Raw genomic sequence first — 23,841 nt, forward strand, 5'->3', positions numbered from 1 at the left:
CAGGGTGTACAATGTACATCAGCATTCATCTGGTGATCTGGTGAAAGAGCCATCATTAATATAGATTAAATATTTTTATTAAAGAATTTAAATAAAAAAAAAATTAAAACGCCGTCCTAACATAAAAATAAAATAAAAAAGTCAACGAACTAGTTATAAGCTGTTATAACAACTATTTAAAATTATTAATTATGTAAATTTAGAACAATATTTTTTCATATTTTATATTAAAGTTATTAAAAAATGCAGATAAAGGACACTTGTCACTACCAGTAGTCCAGTCGAGCCCTTGCTTGCTTTGCAAAAAAAAATAGGCGGCAAAACTTAAAAAAAAAATATTTACGCGCGAAAGCTCTCTGGTACGAGTCGGGTGGAAGTTTTTCCATTTTGTTGGTCTAAGATCGGTTATAAATATTGTAGAAATTACTTTTTAAATCTCTATTATATTAAAAAAAAATAGTTTCTCACGCTAACACTAATTTATTATTATGAAGAATAACTTTTGGTTGAAAGGAGTTGTTTTTCGTCGCAGGCCGCAGCATTAGGTAATTCGCGAGCGGTGAAACTTTATCTTATAATTTATTACAGCTTGTTAATGTTCTACCAATAATTATAATAATGACTGTTTTCGTTGTCAAAGGTTACCATCATGTTGAGCCCGAAGATGCAGCGGTCGATCCGCGTCAATGATGGCCAGCTCATTGCGCTGTCTGAGCGCGCGCAGTATGACCATTCGCAGGTAAGAATAAAATTCTTTATAGATAACTAGCATTCCGCCCGCGGCTTCGCCCGCGTTATCAAGGAAAAACCCGCATAGTTCCCGTTCCCGTGGGATTTCCAGGATTGCGTCATTTTCCCGGGATAAAAAGTAGCCTATGTCCTTTCTCGGGTATCAAAATATCTCCATACCAAATTTCATGAAAATTGGTTCAGTAGTTTAGGCGTGATTGAGTAACAGACAGACATAGTTACTTTCGCATTTATAATATTATTAGTAACTATGGATTATTTTAATTTGTTTACAAACAAACAAGGGTTTTATTTTATTACTATTATTTATGTTCGTATATAATTATTTTTCACCAATAATAATTAATTGATAATAGATGAATTTAATGTTACTAAGATATTTGAATGTTTTATTATTTTAACAAAATTCGTTACTCACACTTTTTTTTTATTGACATTTAGTTCTTTAGGAAAATAATGCCTCACCTGGGAATCTAAAAATATATTTTTTACAGGCTGGCTATCTTCACAAGCGGAGTTCAGACAACACCAAATGGCAGCTTCGTTGGTTTATACTTTATCAAGTAAGTACTTACATTAAATTAGTGAAAAACAGGTTATATATAATTTTCATTTCATATAAGTAGTTAACATACAAAAATGTTTTTTAAAGATACGAATTTTAAGATAGGTATTGAAAACCGTTTCATTGGTAATAAATAATGATTGTTAGCACATAAATTCCTTTTTACACAAGAAGTTTTGATGAAAAATTTAAAAGTGGAACCATGGACGTATAAAAAAAGACGGACGCCGTATTACGAACTAACAACGTGAAGCCACCATAGTAAGCTAGCTATCGTGTAAAGACAATAAACACGCACACACTCTCACCATAGTAAGCTAGTCGGCCGCCATTACGTCGTGAACTACCGACTGATTAACTGCGTCACTGTTTCACAAAAAATATTTAAAATGCCGTCTTGCGTGGTTAAATGGTGTCGCAACAGTACAATTTTAAATAACAAATCACAAGGGATTGCATTCCACAGGGAAGCAAGTTATTTCTTTTATGTTTTAATGACAAAATTATTACGGCAAAATTTATAGAAAAAAATACAGCCGCCATTGTCATCAACACAGCTGTTGCCATGGCAACATGGCACACACACATGGATGTTTCGCCGCCATTACTAGGCTTCACTCAATGTTTAGGCGATATACCGTCCGTCTTTTTTTATACGTCCATGAGTGGAACATATTAAATGTTTTTCGGTGCAAGCTCACAAGACCGTAATTTTGAAATTCGAACAAATTTATATGACATTTTATTTTGCGTGTTTATTTTGTTTTAGTTCTAATGATTATCTTTTTAAGCTTTTATTATTATTTTACAATTAGAACCTGTTATTCTACTACGAGTCGGAAAATAACAGTCGTCCGACCGGAGTCCTCTTACTGGAGGGTTCATACTGCGAGAGGCTTAGCAAAGCGCCTATGGAGAGAAATGCTTCTGTAAGTATAAATTAATTAATATTATTTTACTGACAAACTTTTTTATAGTCAAGGAGCTAGAGACTTTAAGCATTGCTAATAATTATATCTTTTAAAAAGGTCTAACTTGCTTGTGGTCAAAGAGATATTGAAATTATAACATGTATAGGTTAGGTTTAGCTTTTATGTATAAAATTTATTCATTGAATTGTGTACACATAAGCAGAGTGAAATTTTTATTTCATTGATCTAATTAATTAAAGCCCCGACACGGAATTGGAAAAACAAAGATTTTTATTTTATTATCATTTTAGTATCTAAGAAAATCGATCACAGTAACTATGCATTGAGCGAATTATTTTAACTTGTGTTTAAAAGATAGTAGGTATAAGTAGAGGTTATATATTTTTCAGAATAATTTGCTATTATTTTAAATGCTTTGACTATTAAGAGAATTAGCTGTTGATTTGCAGTTTACTTATTCAATAATAATTAATAACTTTATACCCATTAATTCTAAAAAGAAAAGAAGAAACAAAAAAGAGTACCTACTCACACACAACTTAGGTTTTTAACGGATTTTAATCCATCAGGCCCCGGAATCACAGACACGCGACTCGCGGTCGGATCTGGCCGTTCGGTGGTTGAGAGGTTAAACGCGATATCGAATACTTTACAGCGAGCTTGGTCACAGGGACACTCCCGAATAACAACTTTTAAAATGTCGATCCATCCATATTCTACAATGTGAATTGTGACGGATATATTATAGTGAAGTCCCATGTCCCCTAGTGGGGTAAGGGGCAGATGCATTATACATTTGTTTCACTCATCGACTTTCTTTAGGGACAAGTAGGTGATCAGCCTTCTGTGTCCTACCAGAACAAGACCTTTTTTTTTCTTCGTCTCCACCGGGTATCGAACCCAGGACCTCTCGGTGCTACGCTCACGCGGTCCATATATAATGTGACGGATGAATGTACTTTACAAACCTTTTTTTTAACGTGACTAACGTATAATCATATTCCATAGTTCTGTTTCACAATATCATATCGTCGTGAAAGTCAGCGTCAGTACGAACTGCGAGCTGCCTCTGAAGTGGACTGCGTGCACTGGGTCGATGCTATTCGGGAAGCCAGGTAAGGAAAATAATAATTATCTGAGTTTTTAGTTGTTAAAACAATTTGTTATTAAAAAAACCGAATATAATATTATATATGTATAACAACGATATAATTATTACATAAACAGGCTGTCCCACTATCGGTATACTAAGCGCAAAGGAACTTGTAGTTTTGCAAACACAGATAACGAAAAAAATACTTAAACAAAAAAAATACGTCAAATAATGTTTGCTAAATTTTTCCTGAAACATGTTTTCTCTAGCTTCGCGCAGCCGGCATACCGCTTCTCTAATGTGAGCATTTCGTCTATGAAAACATAATCTTAGGCGCGGGACATATACAAGCGGCGCGGCGCGCATCGGGCGCACCGCGGGCGCGCCAGCCGGCGCGCCGCGGGCGCGCCAGCCGGCGCGCCGCGGGCGCGCCAGCCGGCGCGCCTCGGGCGCGCTGTTGGCGTCCGAAAATGATATTTATATAGAGTGGTTAAATGCATTTTCTTCATGCATAATTTAGTAAAATTATGTTTTTTGTGCTAAAAGAGATTTGAAAGTAACGTTAATTTGAAAGTAACGATTTTGTTTTGATAATTCCTTGTAAGTAAATAGCGAGGATAACCCCACGATTGCAAATATATCTTTGTTGGAAATGTTGGAATTTACTTGGAAAATTTTATAGTACTTTTAAAGTACATAATTTTAAAGTAGTACTGGTAAGAAAAGAAGGTTAAAATAACACAAAATTTATATTGTACTAGCGGTCCGCCCCGGCTTCGCCCGTGGTACATATTTCGCAATAAAAGGTAGCCTATGTTCTTTCTCAGGGTCTAAAGATTATCTGTGTCAAATTTCATCAAAATCGGTCCAGTACCTAGTTTATGCGTGAAAACCATACATACATACATACATACATACATACAAACCTTTCCTCTTTATAATATTAGTATAGATAAAATATGGTTTTCAAACACAGGTTTACATTTAAACCATATAAATCTTATCATTAAAATCTCAGTTCAAAAGTATTTACAGTACTGATCATTCCACAATATTATTACAATTACAAATAAATAAAAAACACAATCAAAATCAGGATTATCTTTATTTCTGACATTGTAAATACATGGGAACTTTCATTATGCTCTTCTTCATTTTCACTTTCCCTACTGCCATCACCTGTGTAAATCATTTCATCGATTAATTCAATTCACCTTTAAAAACAAAACGAAGAAGGGTATTTAATAGCAGCTCTATATAATTCCACACAGAGAGAACACATTTTTGACTGACAGGCTACCGTCTCCTATAGACCGGGAGATACTGACACAAAATTTCGAGTCATTTGTAACAGGATGGCGGTTCTACAGGGGTCTTAGTACGCAATGACAAAAAGAAAAACGATGGTGTGAACGCTGGTACCGGTGGCTTAGTCGCGTGGGCGTTAGTCGAACTCGTCGGAAAAATAGCGAAGTCAAACAATTTGTAACACAAAAATTTTAGAATTTACCGATAGCCCATAAAAAAGAAGTAGGCGGTAGTGTCATGCCATACTTTTCCGGTGTGACTTACAGCCCGCCATACATAGACGCGAATGTGTTGATTTAAAAAAAACAATTCAACCATTTGTACCAGGCTAACTTTTGCACAGGTAACCATCGTCGTGCAGCCATTTACGAAAATCGCCATGCCATACTTTTCGGACGATTCCAAATGGTCGCCATACCGCCGAAAATCTGCAAATTTTTTTTTGTAACAATTGTAACAGACAAATGACTCGAAATTTTGTGTCAGTATCTCCCGGTCTACTACCACCCGATTTGTTTTTGATTGTGTATGACCGTGAATTGACCTCTATTTGGGGAAGCGCGCCTGCGGTACGCCTGCGGTACGCCCGCGGCGCAACGGTGGCGTGCCGCCTCGACGCCTGTCCAAAATTCTTTCATACAAAATGTATAAGAAGGATGTGGTGCAAAACAGATTGAAGAGGCGCGCTTATGGCACGCCCGCGCCCGCACCGCTTGTGTTTGACCCGCGCCTTAGAGGAAATGTTTTGGTAACTTGCTTTTAGTGGGATGTAAATGTATGTAGGTACATAGTATAATAGGTATATCAGCTAAGGTAATTGAACAAAAAGGATTTTTTTAATATTGAAATTTCCACCTCTAGCTGTTCTTTTCGGACTGAATATGATCAGAGTTATACTTTGAGATAGCTAATATTTGACACAGTTAATCAGAGTATTAAATTCAGGAATGATAGTCATTTAAGGCGCGGGTCAAACACAAGCGGTGCGGGCGCGGGCGTGCCATAAGCGCGCCTCTTCAATCTGTTTTGCACCACATCCTTCTTATACATTTTGTATGAAAGAATTTTGGACAGGCGTCGAGGCGGCACGCCACCGTTGCGCCGCGGGCGTACCGCAGGCGTACCGCAGGCGCGCTTCCCCAAATAGAGGTCAATTCACGGTCATACACAATCAAAAACAAATCGGGTGGTAGTAGACCGGGAGATACTGACACAAAATTTCGAGTCATTTGTCTGTTACAATTGTTACAAAAAAAAATTTGCAGATTTTCGGCGGTATGGCGACCATTTGGAATCGTCCGAAAAGTATGGCATGGCGATTTTCGTAAATGGCTGCACGACGATGGTTACCTGTGCAAAAGTTAGCCTGGTACAAATGGTTGAATTGTTTTTTTTAAATCAACACATTCGCGTCTATGTATGGCGGGCTGTAAGTCACACCGGAAAAGTATGGCATGACACTACCGCCTACTTCTTTTTTATGGGCTATCGGTAAATTCTAAAATTTTTGTGTTACAAATTGTTTGACTTCGCTATTTTTCCGACGAGTTCGACTAACGCCCACGCGACTAAGCCACCGGTACCAGCGTTCACACCATCGTTTTTCTTTTTGTCATTGCGTACTAAGACCCCTGTAGAACCGCCATCCTGTTACAAATGACTCGAAATTTTGTGTCAGTATCTCCCGGTCTATAGGAGACGGTAGCCTGTCAGTCAAAAATGTGTTCTCTCTGTGTGGAATTATATAGAGCTGCTATTAAATACCCTTCTTCGTTTTGTTTTTAAAGGTGAATTGAATTAATCGATGAAATGATTTACACAGGTGATGGCAGTAGGGAAAGTGAAAATGAAGAAGAGCATAATGAAAGTTCCCATGTATTTACAATGTCAGAAATAAAGATAATCCTGATTTTGATTGTGTTTTTTATTTATTTGTAATTGTAATAATATTGTGGAATGATCAGTACTGTAAATACTTTTGAACTGAGATTTTAATGATAAGATTTATATGGTTTAAATGTAAACCTGTGTTTGAAAACCATATTTTATCTATACTAATATTATAAAGAGGAAAGGTTTGTATGTATGTATGTATGTATGTATGTATGGTTTTCACGCATAAACTAGGTACTGGACCGATTTTGATGAAATTTGACACAGATAATCTTTAGACCCTGAGAAAGAACATAGGCTACCTTTTATTGCGAAATATGTACCACGGGCGAAGCCGGGGCGGACCGCTAGTACAATATAAATTTTGTGTTATTTTAACCTTCTTTTCTTACCAGTACTACTTTAAAATTATGTACTTTAAAAGTACTATAAAATTTTCCAAGTAAATTCCAACATTTCCAACAAAGATATATTTGCAATCGTGGGGTTATCCTCGCTATTTACTTACAAGGAATTATCAAAACAAAATCGTTACTTTCAAATTAACGTTACTTTCAAATCTCTTTTAGCACAAAAAACATAATTTTACTAAATTATGCATGAAGAAAATGCATTTAACCACTCTATATAAATATCATTTTCGGACGCCAACAGCGCGCCCGAGGCGCGCCGGCTGGCGCGCCCGCGGCGCGCCGGCTGGCGCGCCCGCGGTGCGCCCGATGCGCGCCGCGCCGCTTGTATATGTCCCGCGCCTTAAACGATAGCTCACGTGCTGGTGGCAAAGTTGGGCGGAATGACTTGAGAGACTCAAGTTCTAAAAGTTATGAATGCTTCAAATTAATATGGGGGACTGAAAAAAGACATAGGTATATTTATTATAGTGTAGAAATTTTACAACGTTGATACGCACAAAACCTACAAATTCGTAGCAATTTATAAATACATCGTAGTAGTCAATGTAGAACGTCGTAGAGGTTCTACATTGTGACGGATAGTATAATGTAATCCATACTAATATTATAAATGTGAAAGTAACTCTGTCTGTCTGTCTGTTACTCAATCACGCCTAAACTACTGAACCAATTTGCATGAAATTTGGTATGGAGATATTTTGATACCCGAGAAAGGACATAGGCTACTTTTTATTGCGAAAATATGTACCACGGGCGAAGCCGGGGCGGACCGCTAGTTTGTAATATTTTTTTTCTCAATTACTATGCTGTGTGTATTTTTTTGGCATTTTATCGCAACATATTGTGTTTTAATTAATATAAAATTGTGTATAAATAGTCAAAATTGTCAACTGTAGTGTACACCTTTTAAATAAATAAATAAATTAGTTTTTATACATGAGTTACTACTGTCTATACGTAATAATTAAATAACCCTTTGCTAAAAATGACATAAATTTAGGAACATTTATAATATTATAATAACAATGTCTTCTGTAACTTGAGAAAACTCCTTCAGAATAAATGTAATTTTAAATTTTCAACAATTCTCACGGTACTACCTACGGAACGCTTTAAATATGCTATATGGGGAGCTCGTTGCCATGGTAACGCGAGATTAGGGTCACGGCCCTGACCTGGGGCAGTATGGAGTTTACATAGGAATTCAAGTCAATGTTTAATACATATTATAATATACCCTTAGAATATACCATTTTGTGATAAATGTATTTGAGATTTCATCGCATTTAATACAAAAAAATACGTGGGGCACTCGAGGACTGCCGCGGTAAAGCTATTGCAGCATCGCATCGCTGTGCCGGTTGGAGAGGGGGTTTTAGATTTTTTAGTTACGGAATTTTTAACATTCGGTCGCCGCGCTCAAAGTCTGAGATAAAAGCTATGCAATAGCTTAAAATATTAAAAAAATTGAGTCTGTACCTACTAGAGAAACAAGCCTACATTAAAACTATAAACCATTTACAAAAAATTCTTATGAATAAACATTGAATAAACCATTTTGTTATGAAACTTTTGGCCATGACCTTACATTCCCAGCCCTTTAACCATACACACATATATTAATTACCTACATATTAATTAACATAAGTTGTATTTACCTGGCGGCCGTTGCCATGGAAACGTGGATTAGGTTCACAGGAGAACTGTGGTAATTGAAATAATTATTATACAAGAAGTGATAGCGTGGTTGTCTGTATGTGGTAATAAGAAGGAACGTATTATGGACAATCAGTATACAATCAGTAACAGATTTATTTGGCATTTTAATAACAAACGCATTAAAAAAGAGCGTGTGTGCTGAGCACACGTGTCAGAAGTGGAACTTCTTTGACAAGATTCAAAGATACTAAAATCGTCACCTTACTCCTGAAATTTTACTCTCAACGCGCCTAAAGAAATTTGACTTCAAAATAAACACGAGAATAATACTAACTTTAATATTAATAATCATAGAATAATACTAAATTCAATAAAATTGTTATTGTCGCCCAGTGGTCGAAATTCCTCGACAAAGCGATAAGTTGAAACAGATATTTGAGAAATCTGCATTTTAATACGAAATCACACGAATGCATGATATCGAGATCACTCCAAAATTTATGTTATAGAACATGATAATATATACATACTTATATCCTTATACTTTATCAATATGCTACCTATATTGATAACATTACTTGAACTCAAATATTTATGCTTATTCAAATAATCTTTGCTCAAAAACACATTTGAATGGTTAAAATATATATCATACAACATTAATGAAACTACCCGCTCAGAAGGCAAGTTAAATAGAGAATTAGGAAACTCTTGACATTATACTCATTGGAAAAAAAGTTTACCAAACTACTTACTGACTTTTTTAATTAAGTATCACTTATTTAAACAGCTTTTTTGAAAATTGAAATGCACAACAACTAGTACTCAGTTAATAGTTGAGAATAAGGTTTTCGAAGATCTTAATTAAGATAGAATAACATGTGTAGGTATACCATAACAAATAACATGACCTGTTTAAAAATTCTATATTCAACAGCATAAAATATATCTCCCAGTTTTATATTCAAACACTTTGTAAAATCCTCTCAATACCAATGTACCTCTTAGATAAACATCTATAGATTCAAAGGATCGGAATTAGGTCACAGCTCAATACCTCGGAGCTCCGTTACCATGGCGAAGTACAAAGGACCACCTACATGATCTCTGTAGAATTTACCAGAAATAATATACGTAGGTATTAAAGTGTATCAGTTATAGATGATTGTCGTTTATTGCATGCTTTCATGATTCAGGGATGATACCGTACCTACATGCATTTTATAAACACAAGTTTCAATTTTAATTCTCTAAAAAACGAAAGCTTTTTTATCTTCTAGAATAATATAAATAAGATGAAATATTTTACATTGAAATGTTTATAAGGTATAAATGTTCGTAACGACAAGACATTACGATTGGTATTATAATTTATACTACATACTAAGTAATTTTAAAATATTAAAAGCGTTCCTATATAAAGTTAAAACTTAGAAAATTATTAATTGGCAATAACAAGTTTTAATAAAGTTTAAAAATGTATGCAACAGCTACGATAAAGTTAATTTCATTAGCTTAGATAATATGATATTAAAACTATAATATTCCCATTTTAATCTATGGACTTGGTTTACTTATTATATTATTAAAGTTCTTTTAAATAATAACAGATTTTTTATTATTTATTTTTAAGTGTAGAGCAATAGGTTCTTCACTAATATTGGTCTTTGCCTGGTATGTCATATAAGGATAATGTTTGGGTGATGGGTATGCTATTATGAATGAATTAAATACCCTATGAAATAAAAATGATATCTTTTTTTTTTGAAGTTGTCTGCAAGATAACAAGTTTTGAAAAATTCATAATGACTGTTAGTCTACAACAGCTGAACAACAAATTGGTAAACCCATAAATGTAGCCAAGTGCCAAAAGTCAAGGATTAGCAAACTTTCATTAGACTTAATTCAGACAAATTAATCAGTTATAATTTCATTCCTATTTGTTAATTTATGTCTATCTTCAATCTCTCCAACTACCAGTTTCAATAAACTGCTCCTACAAAAAGAGGAGCTAGAACAAAAGCAGCTACATCTCTTACAAGTTGTGGAAAGCGAGAGGACATCACGCTGGCAGTACGCGCAGCAGTGCGAGGAACTGTCCAATGAAGTGAAGAAACTGCGATCAGAGGTAAGTGATATAACTAGTATAGTTGTATTATTTGTGGTTTATATTGTGTAAGACTCGAAGTGAATTCTGAATTAATTTTATGATTTTTTTTGTCGCGTCAATAACAAACCTATTTCATCAATGCGATAGCAAACATACAAATACACAACAAAAAATATTAACCAACAATCGGTATAAAAAAGAAAATATTACAAAGAAGTACACAAAGATTTTTTTTACCATACTCTTTATATTATGAAAACTCATCAACTCGTAATCTCAATATGTATCATCATTCATTATATTTCAATTTTAAACGCTTACGATTTACTCTCATATCTTTCTATTTTCCCACATTAACCACCCACAGACAACAAAGCATCCTCAACTTATTTTCTATCTACTTAACCATTTAAAAAGTGAAGTCCCATGTCCCCTAGTGGGGTAAGGGGCAGATGCATTATACCTACATCTGTTTCACCGATCGACTTTCTTTGTGGACAAGTAGGTGATCAGCCTTCTGTATCCTACCTGACCGAGACATTTTTTTTCTTCGTCTCCACCGGGAATCGAACCCAGGATCCCTCGATGCTACGCTCACGCATCAACCACTGTACCAAGGAGGCGGTCTTAAACATTTACCATCACACAAAAATTCAGCACCACACAATTCCATCATCTATTAAAGTGCGAGATGTTAACATAGCTCTGCGCTTACAAGAAAGAGCACGAACCGTCGACCCGTGCGACTTCCTCTGCGAGTCTCTCGCCAACACTGTCCGATGAGATCGACCCTTCCGAGCTGAGGAAGATCAAGAAAGTCCAGGTAACTACACTTGGCAGTGTTTTAGTAGACTTGGCTGTGTTTTATTTGACTTGGCAGTGATACAGGAGACTTGTATTATATACTTGGTAGTGTTTTTCAAGACCTGGTAATATGACTAGACTTGGCAGTGACTAGAAATAGCAGGAGCTAACTAGATTTGTAAATGTTTTTAGCAACTTGGTATTTTTTTTAATACTTGAGTGATTAGACTTAGCAGTATTTATTAGACTTAGCGGTGTTTATTACACTAGGTAGTGTTTAGACATGGCAGTCGTTAACTAGAATTGTCATTTTTTTTACTAAACTTAACAGCATTTGTTAGACTTGGCAGTATTTAAGTAGACATAGCAGTGTACTATCAGACTTGGCCGTCGTTAACTAGACTTGGCTGTCGTTAACAAGACTTGGCAGAGAGTAAAGAGTTTACTAGATTTGGCATTATTTACTAGATTTCAGTTTTTAATTCTTGTAGCTGATTTGATATTCTTATTTTTATCATTTGATGAGAAATGTAGAAAAAAAAACATCAAACTTTTCGCTTCAAACTGTTTTGTATTTTTGGCAATTATCTTCTATTTAGAATATACTACTTGAAAGACAAAACTATTAATATTGGTTAAAAACTCAGAGATTTTATGTTCTCCTATGAAGATTTTAAAAGAAAATGTTAAGTATTTCTAGCCTACTATAATTAATAATCCACAAAGAGAATTTCTTCGCAGTTACTTATACAGTATTAAATAAATATGTTTATTGTTAAATTTAACCTCCTTCACACTTCACTCCACCTCTATTCCTTGTACTTTTTTTTCAGCTTAAACCTTTTATCCATATCAATTAAGTTGAACCTAAATTGTAAACAATATCTAGTTATTTATGCAGAGTTTCTTCCGCGGCTGGTTGTGTCGTCGGCGATGGAAGCAGATCGTCGAACAGTACATCAAGAGCCCTCATGCCGAGAGCATGAGGAAGAGAAACAGGTAACATAATATATACATATATTCACTTATAAAAAAGAGCGTGTGTGCCGTGCACACGTGTCAGAAGTGAAACTTCTTAGGTAAGATTCAATGATACCAAAATCGTGGCCTTATTCCATGACGTGATGGTATTGTCACGACGGGACCCTAAAAATTTCCTCTCAATGTGCCTAGAGAAGTTTCACTTCAAAAGGAACGCTTAAATACAACAAACTCATGAAATTATTGACACAAATCCTTGATAAAAATGTACGTTTGAATCATGTCCCTTTAAAGTAGGTCAAATTCGAGTCTAAAGAATTAAGGCGTACATACAAACATACAAAGTAACATAAAAAGCTGTAACAACTCATAGCACACAATAATTGTCTCGAGTTTCAATAGATTTTCAAAATTATGTTCCTTATACGAAAACTGACAAATCAATGTTTTATTTCTTTATTTCTAAAAAAAACAATATAATATGATGATGCTTCGAAATGCTTTTATTTAAAATTGTAAAACGTAATAATTCTATTTTAGCCTCGTATTCAAAATGGTTGAAGCTGAAGAAGAATACTTGGAGCAAATGGAAATTTTGGTACGTATTGTTTAATGTCTCGATGAAATTAAATCAAGTGATTGAATTATGTAGACCATTAATTGAAATCAATTTAATCTTCTATTACATTCAGGCGCAATTAACTAAAATCAATACTTGAATAAGTAATTGCTATAATTTTGATATCCGCTTTCACGATAAAGCACTTACTTGACCTAGAAAATTGAGTTTAAACACGCTTTATATTTTACAGTTAGGGCTGATTTTCTTTCAATCCTTGGTTTAATTAAAAGACAGGTAGTTACACATATTTCAAGTGGTCGTTTAACGGCCGAACTTGAGAACATTGTTGATTGATTCTACCTAAGATTATTATCATCAATTGATCAACCATTCGAGAAGAAGTCTAATTAAACAAATTAATATTTGTGTTTGAATCTTCCAATATTGTAATGCGAGATAAATTTTCGTTACGATTCTTATGGGCCTTCTTCACAATGTGCAGCGTTGGGCGAGTAGATGCAATCACGATAGTGTAGAGGAACTAAATGTCTTTGTGCCAGTTGTGCTCAACTGTGTCTATTTATTTTATATATTTACTTTTGTAATTTTTATTTATTGGTGCACAATAAAGTATTTTTGTTTGTTTGTTTGTTTGTCTTTAATAGGTCGTCATAATAGATGTATATTTGTAATCGCCGTAATGGCGGCAAACATCGACGAACATTTGTTGGGCCAACGCTCTTGATTGTGAAGAGGGACCATGACACATTCATATTCGACTACGTTTCAACCAAGGATTGAATATAAGCCCTATAATGTTTGATCAAGTATTGGAAAATCAGTACTAGGACTTGATAATACGATAATACCAGGTTACATGTTTCCTCCGGCCATTCAAAATGGCGGCAAGCTCTAAGAAGCCGCCCTGCACACACGAGGATGTGAACTCTATATTCCTGAACAGCGAGACGGTGTTGTTCCTGCATCAGATATTCTTCAAGGGATTAACTTCCAGGATGGAGTCGTGGCCTACTCTTGTTTTAGGTAATTAGCTAATATGATAAATACCTAGTGCTATTAATATTTGGTTTTATATAAAACCCGAAATGAATCAAAAGTTAAAACTTAGAAAATATAAATTTTACTTTCTCTCTCTCTCTCTTTTTTCTTCTCATGGAAACTTTAACATGATTTTATTGGATTACAAAATAATATTATATGTATGCATATTACTAAAATAAAAATAGCGCTAATGCATGATTTTGATTAAACTGGTATATCACTAATTGTGTATTGTAACTTTACGGATCTTTAGGTTTAGGGTCGCAAATAATTTACCGAATCAATTTTTTTTTCAGTCGACATTTAAATATATTTCCTTTTTTATGTTATACGATTTTCTTTGTTTTTATAGATAACTAGCTGCGTTTCGCGGTTTCACCCGTGTGGCTCCGCTTCTGTTGCCTATAGCCTTTCTCTATAAATGCGCTATTTAACACCGAACGAATTTTTCAAATCGGACCAGTAGTTCCTGAGATTAGCGCGTATAATCAAACTCTCCACCTTACAATATTAGTATAGATAATGTCTTTGATTAAATGTTTTTTCCTTCGTTCAAATCTCTCAACTACCAGACCGTATTTTGCTTCCATTATTACCATTTTGTACCAAAATCACCTGCAAGAAGGGGTCACTGAAAATCAGTGCTGAGGTACGCCTCAGGTATCCTGAGTGGCTTCCTTTTTTAGCGCATGCAACCACACATACATTTATGTTTTCTATTACATATTAGTCTCCCCGTGACCACGCTCGCTGTAAAGTGTTCGAAACGTCGGGAAAATAATAGAATGAATAAATCGCGTTTAAAATCCGTTAAAAAGTCTTTAATTTCTAAATATTGCATATTATTTAAAATTTACTTACAATGCTATTTTATGTGTGTTGTGTGTGTTGGAATAAATGGTTTCTTTCTTTCAAATCTCCCTTCAGGGGATCTATTCGACATGCTCCTCCCGATGCTCACAATCTACCAGGAGTACGTGCGCAACCACCACTACTCGCTGCAAGTGCTGACGGAGTGCAAGCAGGCCGCGCCCTTCACGCAGCTGCTGGCGCGGCTCGAGAGCAAGCCCGCGTGTCAGGGACGGTCATTGGAGACATTCCTTACGTTCCCGATGCATCAGGTGATTGGGACTCGAAATATTCAAATAATTCTTGAAAAGTATACATAATTATAATAATTAGGAATTTAGGAATGATTTTGAAGAAAAAGCAAAACTAGCTTATTTGCACGGTCAATGGAGACCTTCCTTACGTTTCCGATGCATCAGGAAAGATAATAAATAAAACTGTTTAAATTGTACGACAAATTTTCTGTTTGATAGTTTTAGTGATTATCGAGTGGAAACAAAGCTTGCTAGTTTGCCAGGGACGGCCGCTGGAGACCATTTCACTAGATGAAATTGTTACAACAATTTTACATTTGTGCCTACTTTTAGGAGTAATTAATATTAGTAAGTAGCAACAACTAGCTCTCAATCGCACAGACCAAATGTTTGCAATATAAAATATTTCGTCAGCATTAATCAGGGCCTTAACGGCCGGCCAGTTGAGTACACTGGTCAAGGATCCCTTTTTTTCTCGATGGAGGAATTTTAACATTCCGTTCTCCACAATAACTTTCCTCACCTTCCTGATGCATCAAATGAAGGTAAAGTTTAAAATATTTCACCGTCTATTGTGCTTTACTTGTGTTAATTTAGGTGATATTGAAGAGGAACGGTCGATGGAGATGCTTCGTAAATTTCCTATGTATCAGGTTAATTTAAATACAGTGTTTTATTACTTTCACGACCCTTTAGTGCCTAAAATGATTTTTTTCTCGCAGATACCACGCTACATAATAACTCTCCACGAGCTGTTAGCCCACACTCCACACGACCACGTGGAGAGACGCAGCTTGCAACATGCGCGAGCGCAACTCGAAGAACTTTCGCGGCAAATGCATGATGAGGTAGGCTGTAAAAGTAGAACAATTATTATTTTTCTTTTGTTAAGGTTAGGTTATTTAATTGAGCTTGATTTAAATTTAAAAATTATCAAAATCAAGATACAGAAAAAATGGCAATGATCTTTTAATGTTTCAAAATTTAAAATGATCTATCTCAATAAAATACACCTTATGTATATCAACAATACTTAAAAAGGTATTTTCTTAATTCAATAGCAATATTTTGTCATTCTGTAGGTCAGCGAAACCGAAAACCTTCGTAAGAACTTGGCCGTGGAACGAATGATCATAGAAGGGTGCGATATTTTACTTGATGTCAACCAAGTTTTCATACGACAAGGTGAGTGAATAATTAGATATTTAGAACTGCTAACAGTAGAAGATTAGGAAACAAAATGCAAATAATAAAAACTACTTATTTATTAGCCATAATAGTTAAGCAACAGTTGATAAATAATGATGTTTGCAATTTTGTGACGCTTTTCGGGCGAGAATTTTTGACAAGAGTTTTCAACACATGGTGTTGTCACTAAGCATGATGTTTAACTTGGCTGCAAAACAAATATTTACAATGAATGAGGAGGTTCCAGTTCCAGTAGGCAACATTGCTCTAAACGTACGTCGCATCCCGTAGGACAACGTCGCAAAACTGCGTGCGACGTTGCCAGCTGGGGCGCAACACGACGCGTGGCTGTAATCAACACCATTATACATGTTGTATGCCAGCTGGCAACGTCGCACGCTGTTGTGTGACTTTGTCGTACATGTTGTGTCATGTGTTCTGGCGATATGTACTGACTTAGTATAGAGCATAGAACAGACAACATTGTTTAAAAGCTCTGCGCTAACTTTCTACATATTGGACATTAAGTTGTGCAACATGTCTCGCAAAATGTTGGTTGGAACTTAAATTATAATAAAATCTTCTCCCAAATAAAATAATTCAATCTTTGTATAAACTTATAAAATTATTTTCCCAACCCAGGCACATTATCCCAAGTGGTGGGCAAAGGCCGTAGAGCAACCCTCCAATCCCGTCAAGCGTTTCTCTTCAGTAACCACTTGTTGTTAACAACTCGAGCTCCGGGAGGAAGGCTACATTTACCACCTTCGGGCAGATTGCCGCTACATGATGCTCTGCTTATCGAAGATCCTTCTAATCATGATGATGATGGTAATAAATATAATTTATTTCTGGACTTGGTTTTGCATATACGATTATGTCGTCACACAATTTTATCTATACTAATATTATAAAGAGGAAAGGTTTGTATGTATGTTTTTCACGCATAAACTACTGGACCGATTATGAAATTTGGCACAGACATTCTTTAGACCCTGAGAAAGAACATAGACTACCTTTTATTGCATGGACCACGGGCGAAGCCGGGGCGGACCGCTAGTTATACATAATACGTAATCTGGGCATCATATATTTTTAAGATTAAGCTGATTACATTGAATTTAGTACATCAATAACAAAATGGTTAAATTTTAAACTCAAAGAAAAATAACGTGGGTGCTTTTGATTCTCTGATAAATTTTCTTTCAAGTAGTTCAGGCAGACTATTAATGCGACTTATGAAGACTTATCGAATAATACAGATGACGTTTTTATAAGTTATCAAATAAAAATATATTTCAGGCAATTTCGATTAGTGCCAAGCATGTGTGTATGTTTCACTGATGATTTTCCTTCACATTAAGATCTAAGAAAATGTCGAAAATGCCCTTATTGCCATGAGAATGATGAATATTATAATACTAAATTTATATTTTTAGACACTGCTTCTGTATGTTCATCGCCCGGAGGAGAAAGTTATCAAGGAAAAGATTTTAAGATACTCGTGGAAGTGAAGGGAGAACAGATCTGCGCTCATTTAGGTAAAATTTTGTTAAATATAATTCTGTAGGTATAGCATTTTTTTTAAAGACCTAATGTGAATGAAAGAAATAAATGATTTGATTTTTTTAAATAAATAATTTATATTTGAAATTTAATGTAAATGAAAGAAATATAAAAAAGCGTGTTTGCTGAGCACGCTTGTCAGAAGTGAAACTTCTTTGGTACGATTCAGCTACCAAAATCGTCGCCTTACTCCATGACGTGACGGTATTTCCACGACGGGATCTTGAAATTTTACTATCAACGCATTTAATAACTCAGGCCCCGGAATCACAGACACAAAAGAAAATCTATTGTGTCGTGGACCGATCGGGCCGTTCGGGGCTCAATGGGTTAAAGAAGTTTCACTTCAAAAAAAAATATTTTGATTTTTTTATAAATAATGTGAATTTTCTCAGTGGCAGCAACCCTAGAAGAGAAAGCAGCTTGGACAAGCGAACTAGCCCAATGTATGGAAAGTGCTGCTCTCACAGAACTGCTCCGAGCTTGTGGATCTTGCGGCACAGCATCCGCTAGTCTCCCCGCTTGTCGATCTGATAGAGCCTTGTTCACTGATGACGTGGATATCAGATTTAGTAGAACACTCAATTCTTGTAAAGTTCCGCAAATTAGATCGGCCACTCCGCAGAGATTGTTGCAGAGGTTGACTGGTATGGATGGACAGTTTTTTTATCATATTATAATTTGTTTGTTTGTTCGAACGCGCTAATCTCACTAACTACTGGTCCGATTAGAAAAAATATTTTGGTGTTAGATAGCCCATTTATCGAGGAAGGCTATTGGCATCATCACGCTAATACCAACAGGAGTGGAGCAATGCGGGTGAAACCGCAGAGCATCGCTAGTGTCTTCTATCACGATAAAACTGTAGTCTTATCATAAAATTATTGAAGTGAAACTTCTTTATCGGCGTTGGAAAAAAATTTAGTGTAACATTTTTCCGTTACGCGCCATCTTGTTTTTATCCGTACCACGCGTGATTCAACGTATTTCTGTAAAGTTGCATATAGTAAATTATTTTTTGAAAAATAAGGTCATAAAGAAGTTTCACTTCTTACGTGTGTACACTAGTACACGCACACATTTTTTTCTTTCAGAACCCTTTTCTAACTTTAAAGTCACATTCCAGATCTCCGTTTCCTCTCAGTGGACTTCCTGAACACGTTCCTCCTCACGTACCGCGTGTTCACGGACGGTGTCACAGTACTGGAGGCTCTGAAGCAAGTGTTCTACGAACAGTCCCAACAGGACATGGACCTCCCCCCACCACCCGATGCCACGCGGAAAACTAGCGCTGCCAGCTCTGTTTCAGGTGGTAAATTAATAAATATCGGATGCTTTATTGAAAGATCAAAAACTTTACAAAAAAAATCTTGAGAGGTGTCAAGGGAAAACCGGATGGAACGAAGTTTTAAGTTAGAGAGAGACTGACAGAAAATTAGCGCACGGCACTATAGCAAAAAGTGTCGTAAAACTTTTCATCTTATTTTTTTCCGTCTAGCCCCCTTTCGCAGCGCGTGATATGGAACTTCGTTTTAAAAATTCAATAAAAACTGTCAAAAATATTTTTTTTTTTTAGATTTTGAGGCTCAAATTGATTGGTCAATGTCCACAAATATTTTTATAATTTACCTTGTAAATAATGTAAGCTATAAATTCAATAAAAACGTACAAAAAATCATATTTTTTGTTTTTAATTTCTCTTTTTATTGGCATTTTTTAATATTTTGAATCATTCTGTCACAATACTGACTTAAATATTCCGAATTCAGGTTACGGTTCCGAATATAGTGAGAGAGATTGGCAGTCTAGATTCTGGCGCGTTGGACGTGGGAAAAGTAAGAATTTTCCTTATTTTTATTATCTTAATATACATAATATATACTATGTATAATAACATAATTATGTATAATTATGTATATAAATCTCGTGTCACAATGTTTGTCCTCAATGGACTCCTAAACCACTTAACCGATTATAATAAAATTCGCTCACCATGTGCAGTTCGATCCAACTTGAGAGATAGGATAGTTTAAACATGTAGGTACCACGGGCGAAGCCGGGGCGGACCGCTAGTTTATAAATATGTATATAGGTTGCCAAGAATATTGACATAATTTTATATTTCAGGCGAGGAGGAAGATAAATTGTCTCCATATTTAATGGCACCATCGCGTCGTACTTCAGCTGTTGGAAAGGTACCTATTTATATTGACATAAATAACTATTAATGATAAGGAAGATATGATTAAAAATAGAAAATAGTATTATCGACAGTTATTAACAATTTGTAGTCGTAGAACCTTCTTTAGCATTGTAACATTAATTTAATTTCAATAATATTAAAAACAGCATTTGAGAATTACATTATATTTAAAATTTAGCAAACCGAAGAAGACAACAGCCATCTCACGATTCCAAAGATAATGGCAACTTCCTCAAGCAATGAGACACTCAAAGGCACCGTCACTACAGGTAATATAATTAAAATTAATAATAATTTCCTAATAAAAACAGTTTTAATTGAGCCATTCATATTATAAATAGTAACTATGATGTCTGATGATGGAAATAATACTACAGACACTCTGGAAATAAGACTGCAGATGATGATGATAAAGTAGTATTATTTCCAGAGTTAAAAAATGATAGATCTATATAGGTCCTCTAGCGCCATCCCTTTCTCACATTGGATTACTGCTTTAAGACATCATAGTATAACCCCTGGTATTAATAAAAAAATGATTTAATGTAACAGGAACTTCACCATCATCCCCCGGTGCTATAAGTTCAGTGACTCTAGTAGGGAGTCGTAAAGGCAGTCCTGAACATAAAGACAAAGAATCTCCAACAAACAACAAAGATAACGATAAAGCAGCCGCCATTATGAAAGATGAAAGTATTGAACTGGTCGATCAAAGCGACGAAGATATTAAATATAAGGAAGAGGAACAAGAGAAACATAAACCCAAACACGAAGAGAAGTTTAAGATTTCGCAGCGGTTCTCGGAGGTAATAAATAGGGGTTCAAATGGCTCGTTGTGATCTTTTATTGATATTTTTTTATCATACTATTAATAAATTTTTATTATAAAATACTTAGTACATAATTAGGTATATTAAATACTATGAAAAATAAAATGATGCTTATCTAGAATGCTACTTTCAGTATTTACTTATGAACGATAATAATATTATATATTACACAAAGCCGTAAAAATATTATTTTTACGGCTTTGTGCAACGAATACGGAAGAATCACAATAGTGACCAATAGTAGACCAACAATAATAACAACCACATTTCTGCACATTGTTTCACTCACACTTGTAAGAACATAAAGAACTTCAACCAAAAGAAATATTAGCGAGGGACTATTATGCTTAGAACCCGATGACTTTTGATATGAAACATCTACATGTATACACCGATTTCTGACGAGCAGACCGTGGCGACGCATCTCACTATCGGTATACTTACTAAGCGCGAAGGGACTTGTGGTTTTGCCTATACTGATCACGTCAAAAATATTTAAACAACAAAATTACGTCAAAAATTATTTGCTAAATTTTTCCTTAAAATCCATGTTTTCTTCTCTAGCTTCGCGCAGCCGCTTCGCTTGTCTATGAAAACATAATCTTAAACGATAGCTCACGTGCGGGACATGTGTGCTCGGCACACACGCTCTTTCTTTTAATTTTTGCTTAAATTCTACATTTATATTATTAAAATTCTGTGTTTTCATTGAGCTATGAGCAGCGGCATATACCGCTTTGCTGATTATTAAGCTGTGTAAAATTGTGTTTATGAAAACATAATATATTTAAACGATCGCGCTTAGCGTAAGCGGGCGGCAAAGGTGGGCGGGTTGCCAGTTAGCAGTGTACCTACATAGAGATTTTTACGTGGTTTTACAAAAAATAAATGCGCCTAGAATTTTATTAGTATTTTTTACGTACTCTGCGCATATTAAACTACAACTTCCATTCTGCTTAGTACATCGACGGTGGGACATCCTGTATAATATTAAGCGTTAGTTCTATCGCTTTACCTTGCCCTTAACTCTTTGACATCTATTGTCGTAAGCTTCATACTTTATGTACCTATCGATATCGGCTTTACCGACAGAAGCTTTCAAACGGGTCGTATTATCATGTAAACTCATATCTTTTTTGAAGTGAAACTTCTTTATCGGGGTTGGAACAAAATTTAGTGTAACATTTATTCGTTACGCGTGACATTTTTCCGTTACGCGCCATCTTTTTCTTATCCCTACCAGTTACCACGCGTGATTCGATGTATTTCTGTAAAGTTGCATAATATAGTAAATTATTTTTTGAAAAATAAAGTCATAAAGAAGTTTCACTTCTTATGTGTGTACACTAGTACACGCACACATTTTTTTTATTGTATTCAAAGCTTATTGTACATTGTGTTTTTTTGTGGAAATTAAAGCCTGTGCTAGTTCAAAGCTGTGTTACAGGCTTGTTATGTAACAAATAAACGATTTTTATTTCATTTATTTACATTTTATATATTTGACTGACCGGTTGGCTTGGTTGGTTGTGGCCCTGCTTTCCAAGCCAGAGGTCTGGACGCCTGGGTATTAATTATTTATATAAGTATTTATTTAAAATTATACTATATGTATACAGGGTGTCCTAAAAAGTAGTGATGAACGGAATCTGGGAGGTAGAGGACCTAGAGGGCTATCCGAATCACCCCCATGTATGTCATGCGATTTTTCGTATTTTCGGAGTTATGACTTTTTTTTTCAATTTTTCACCTATCGCCGAGTACGATAATATTTTCACTCATGGTGACGTCAATTATTGCGCTAGATGCTTGATTTTTTTTGTTTGCTAAGCTGAAAGATAGGCCAATTCAGTATGGTAACATTTACTATCGTTAGATCTTCTAATGGAATAAAAAAAAGAATTAAATGCCAAGATCAATAAAAACAAATTAAAACCAATAACAAGGTGTTTAATTATTACCAGAAATTTTTAAAATGACCCGGCTGTTGCTCAGTGCAAGTGCGACATCACCGTAAAAAGTTGTCTTTTAAATGTCTGAATGCCCTTTTATCATTTTTAATGGTTTCTTCTGCTACTATGAATTTTCGGGTTATTTCGTTCAAATTGTGGTATTCTCTCAAGTAGCCGAGGTCTTTTAGTATCCCTATTGAAACAAATCAATGGGGTTTAGGTCGAGGGACCGTGGAGGCCAGGCTTTAAGGCAGGCGTCACCAGCGCATGCGCAGGCTGCAACGACCAATCCATCTTTCAGGGTATCTTTGCCTTTTAGCCTGGCCTCCACAGTCCCCGGACATAAACCCTATTGATTTTTTTCCGTGAGGATACTACAAAGACGAGAGACTGCCACAATTTGGACGAAATAACCCAGAAATTCATAGTAGCAAAAGAAACCATTAAAAATGATAAAAGGGCATTCAGACATTTAAAAGACAACTTTTTACGATGATGTCGCACTTGCACTGAGCAATAGCGGGGTAGCTACCTTATAGATAGAGCAAGTTTTTAAGTGCCAAACGGAAAACTTTTTATGTGATTTTATTTTTTTACGGGCCCTTGAAGTGGTGATGTTCACCACTGGGTAAGTTTATCTTTCTTGGCATTTAATTCTTTTTTTTATTCCATTCGAAGATCTAACGATAGTAAATATTACCATACTGAATTGGCCTATCTTTCAGCTTAGCAAACCTGCCTGAAAATCTCCGTGTGAAAATCTCTGTGTGAAAATCTCTATGTGAAAATCTCCGTGTGAAAATCTCCGTGTGAAAATCTCCGTGTGACAATCTTCGTGTGAAAATGTCTGTGAAAATCTCTGTGTGA

The 23,841-nt window shown here is 35.4% G+C and overlaps 1 protein-coding gene across 1 annotated transcript in view; it reads left to right on the forward strand.

Moving 5' to 3' along the window:
* The first annotated feature begins 649 nt into the window (after window positions 1-649).
* Window positions 650-23,841, forward strand: part of LOC149479725 (ras-specific guanine nucleotide-releasing factor 1-like) — a 50,411-nt gene continuing 27,219 nt past the window's right edge. Inside the window, exons 1-20 of the mRNA XM_089707502.1 lie at window positions 650-739; window positions 1,245-1,313; window positions 2,131-2,244; window positions 3,256-3,362; window positions 10,594-10,741; window positions 11,427-11,546; window positions 12,429-12,526; window positions 13,049-13,106; window positions 13,943-14,114; window positions 15,060-15,253; window positions 15,958-16,083; window positions 16,318-16,420; window positions 17,066-17,254; window positions 17,863-17,964; window positions 18,385-18,636; window positions 19,116-19,298; window positions 19,759-19,824; window positions 20,117-20,184; window positions 20,371-20,465; window positions 20,734-20,998. Coding sequence (XP_089563628.1) covers window positions 650-739; window positions 1,245-1,313; window positions 2,131-2,244; window positions 3,256-3,362; window positions 10,594-10,741; window positions 11,427-11,546; window positions 12,429-12,526; window positions 13,049-13,106; window positions 13,943-14,114; window positions 15,060-15,253; window positions 15,958-16,083; window positions 16,318-16,420; window positions 17,066-17,254; window positions 17,863-17,964; window positions 18,385-18,636; window positions 19,116-19,298; window positions 19,759-19,824; window positions 20,117-20,184; window positions 20,371-20,465; window positions 20,734-20,998 — 2,619 coding nt within the window. The remainder of the gene's footprint in view (window positions 740-1,244; window positions 1,314-2,130; window positions 2,245-3,255; window positions 3,363-10,593; window positions 10,742-11,426; window positions 11,547-12,428; window positions 12,527-13,048; window positions 13,107-13,942; window positions 14,115-15,059; window positions 15,254-15,957; window positions 16,084-16,317; window positions 16,421-17,065; window positions 17,255-17,862; window positions 17,965-18,384; window positions 18,637-19,115; window positions 19,299-19,758; window positions 19,825-20,116; window positions 20,185-20,370; window positions 20,466-20,733; window positions 20,999-23,841) is intronic.

This window comes from Colias philodice, chromosome 19, assembly GCF_061535455.1.
Source record: "Colias philodice isolate Cphi_HAF_F1 chromosome 19, ilColPhil1 Martin Lab GWU primary, whole genome shotgun sequence".
NCBI classification, from domain to species: domain Eukaryota; kingdom Metazoa; phylum Arthropoda; class Insecta; order Lepidoptera; family Pieridae; genus Colias; species Colias philodice.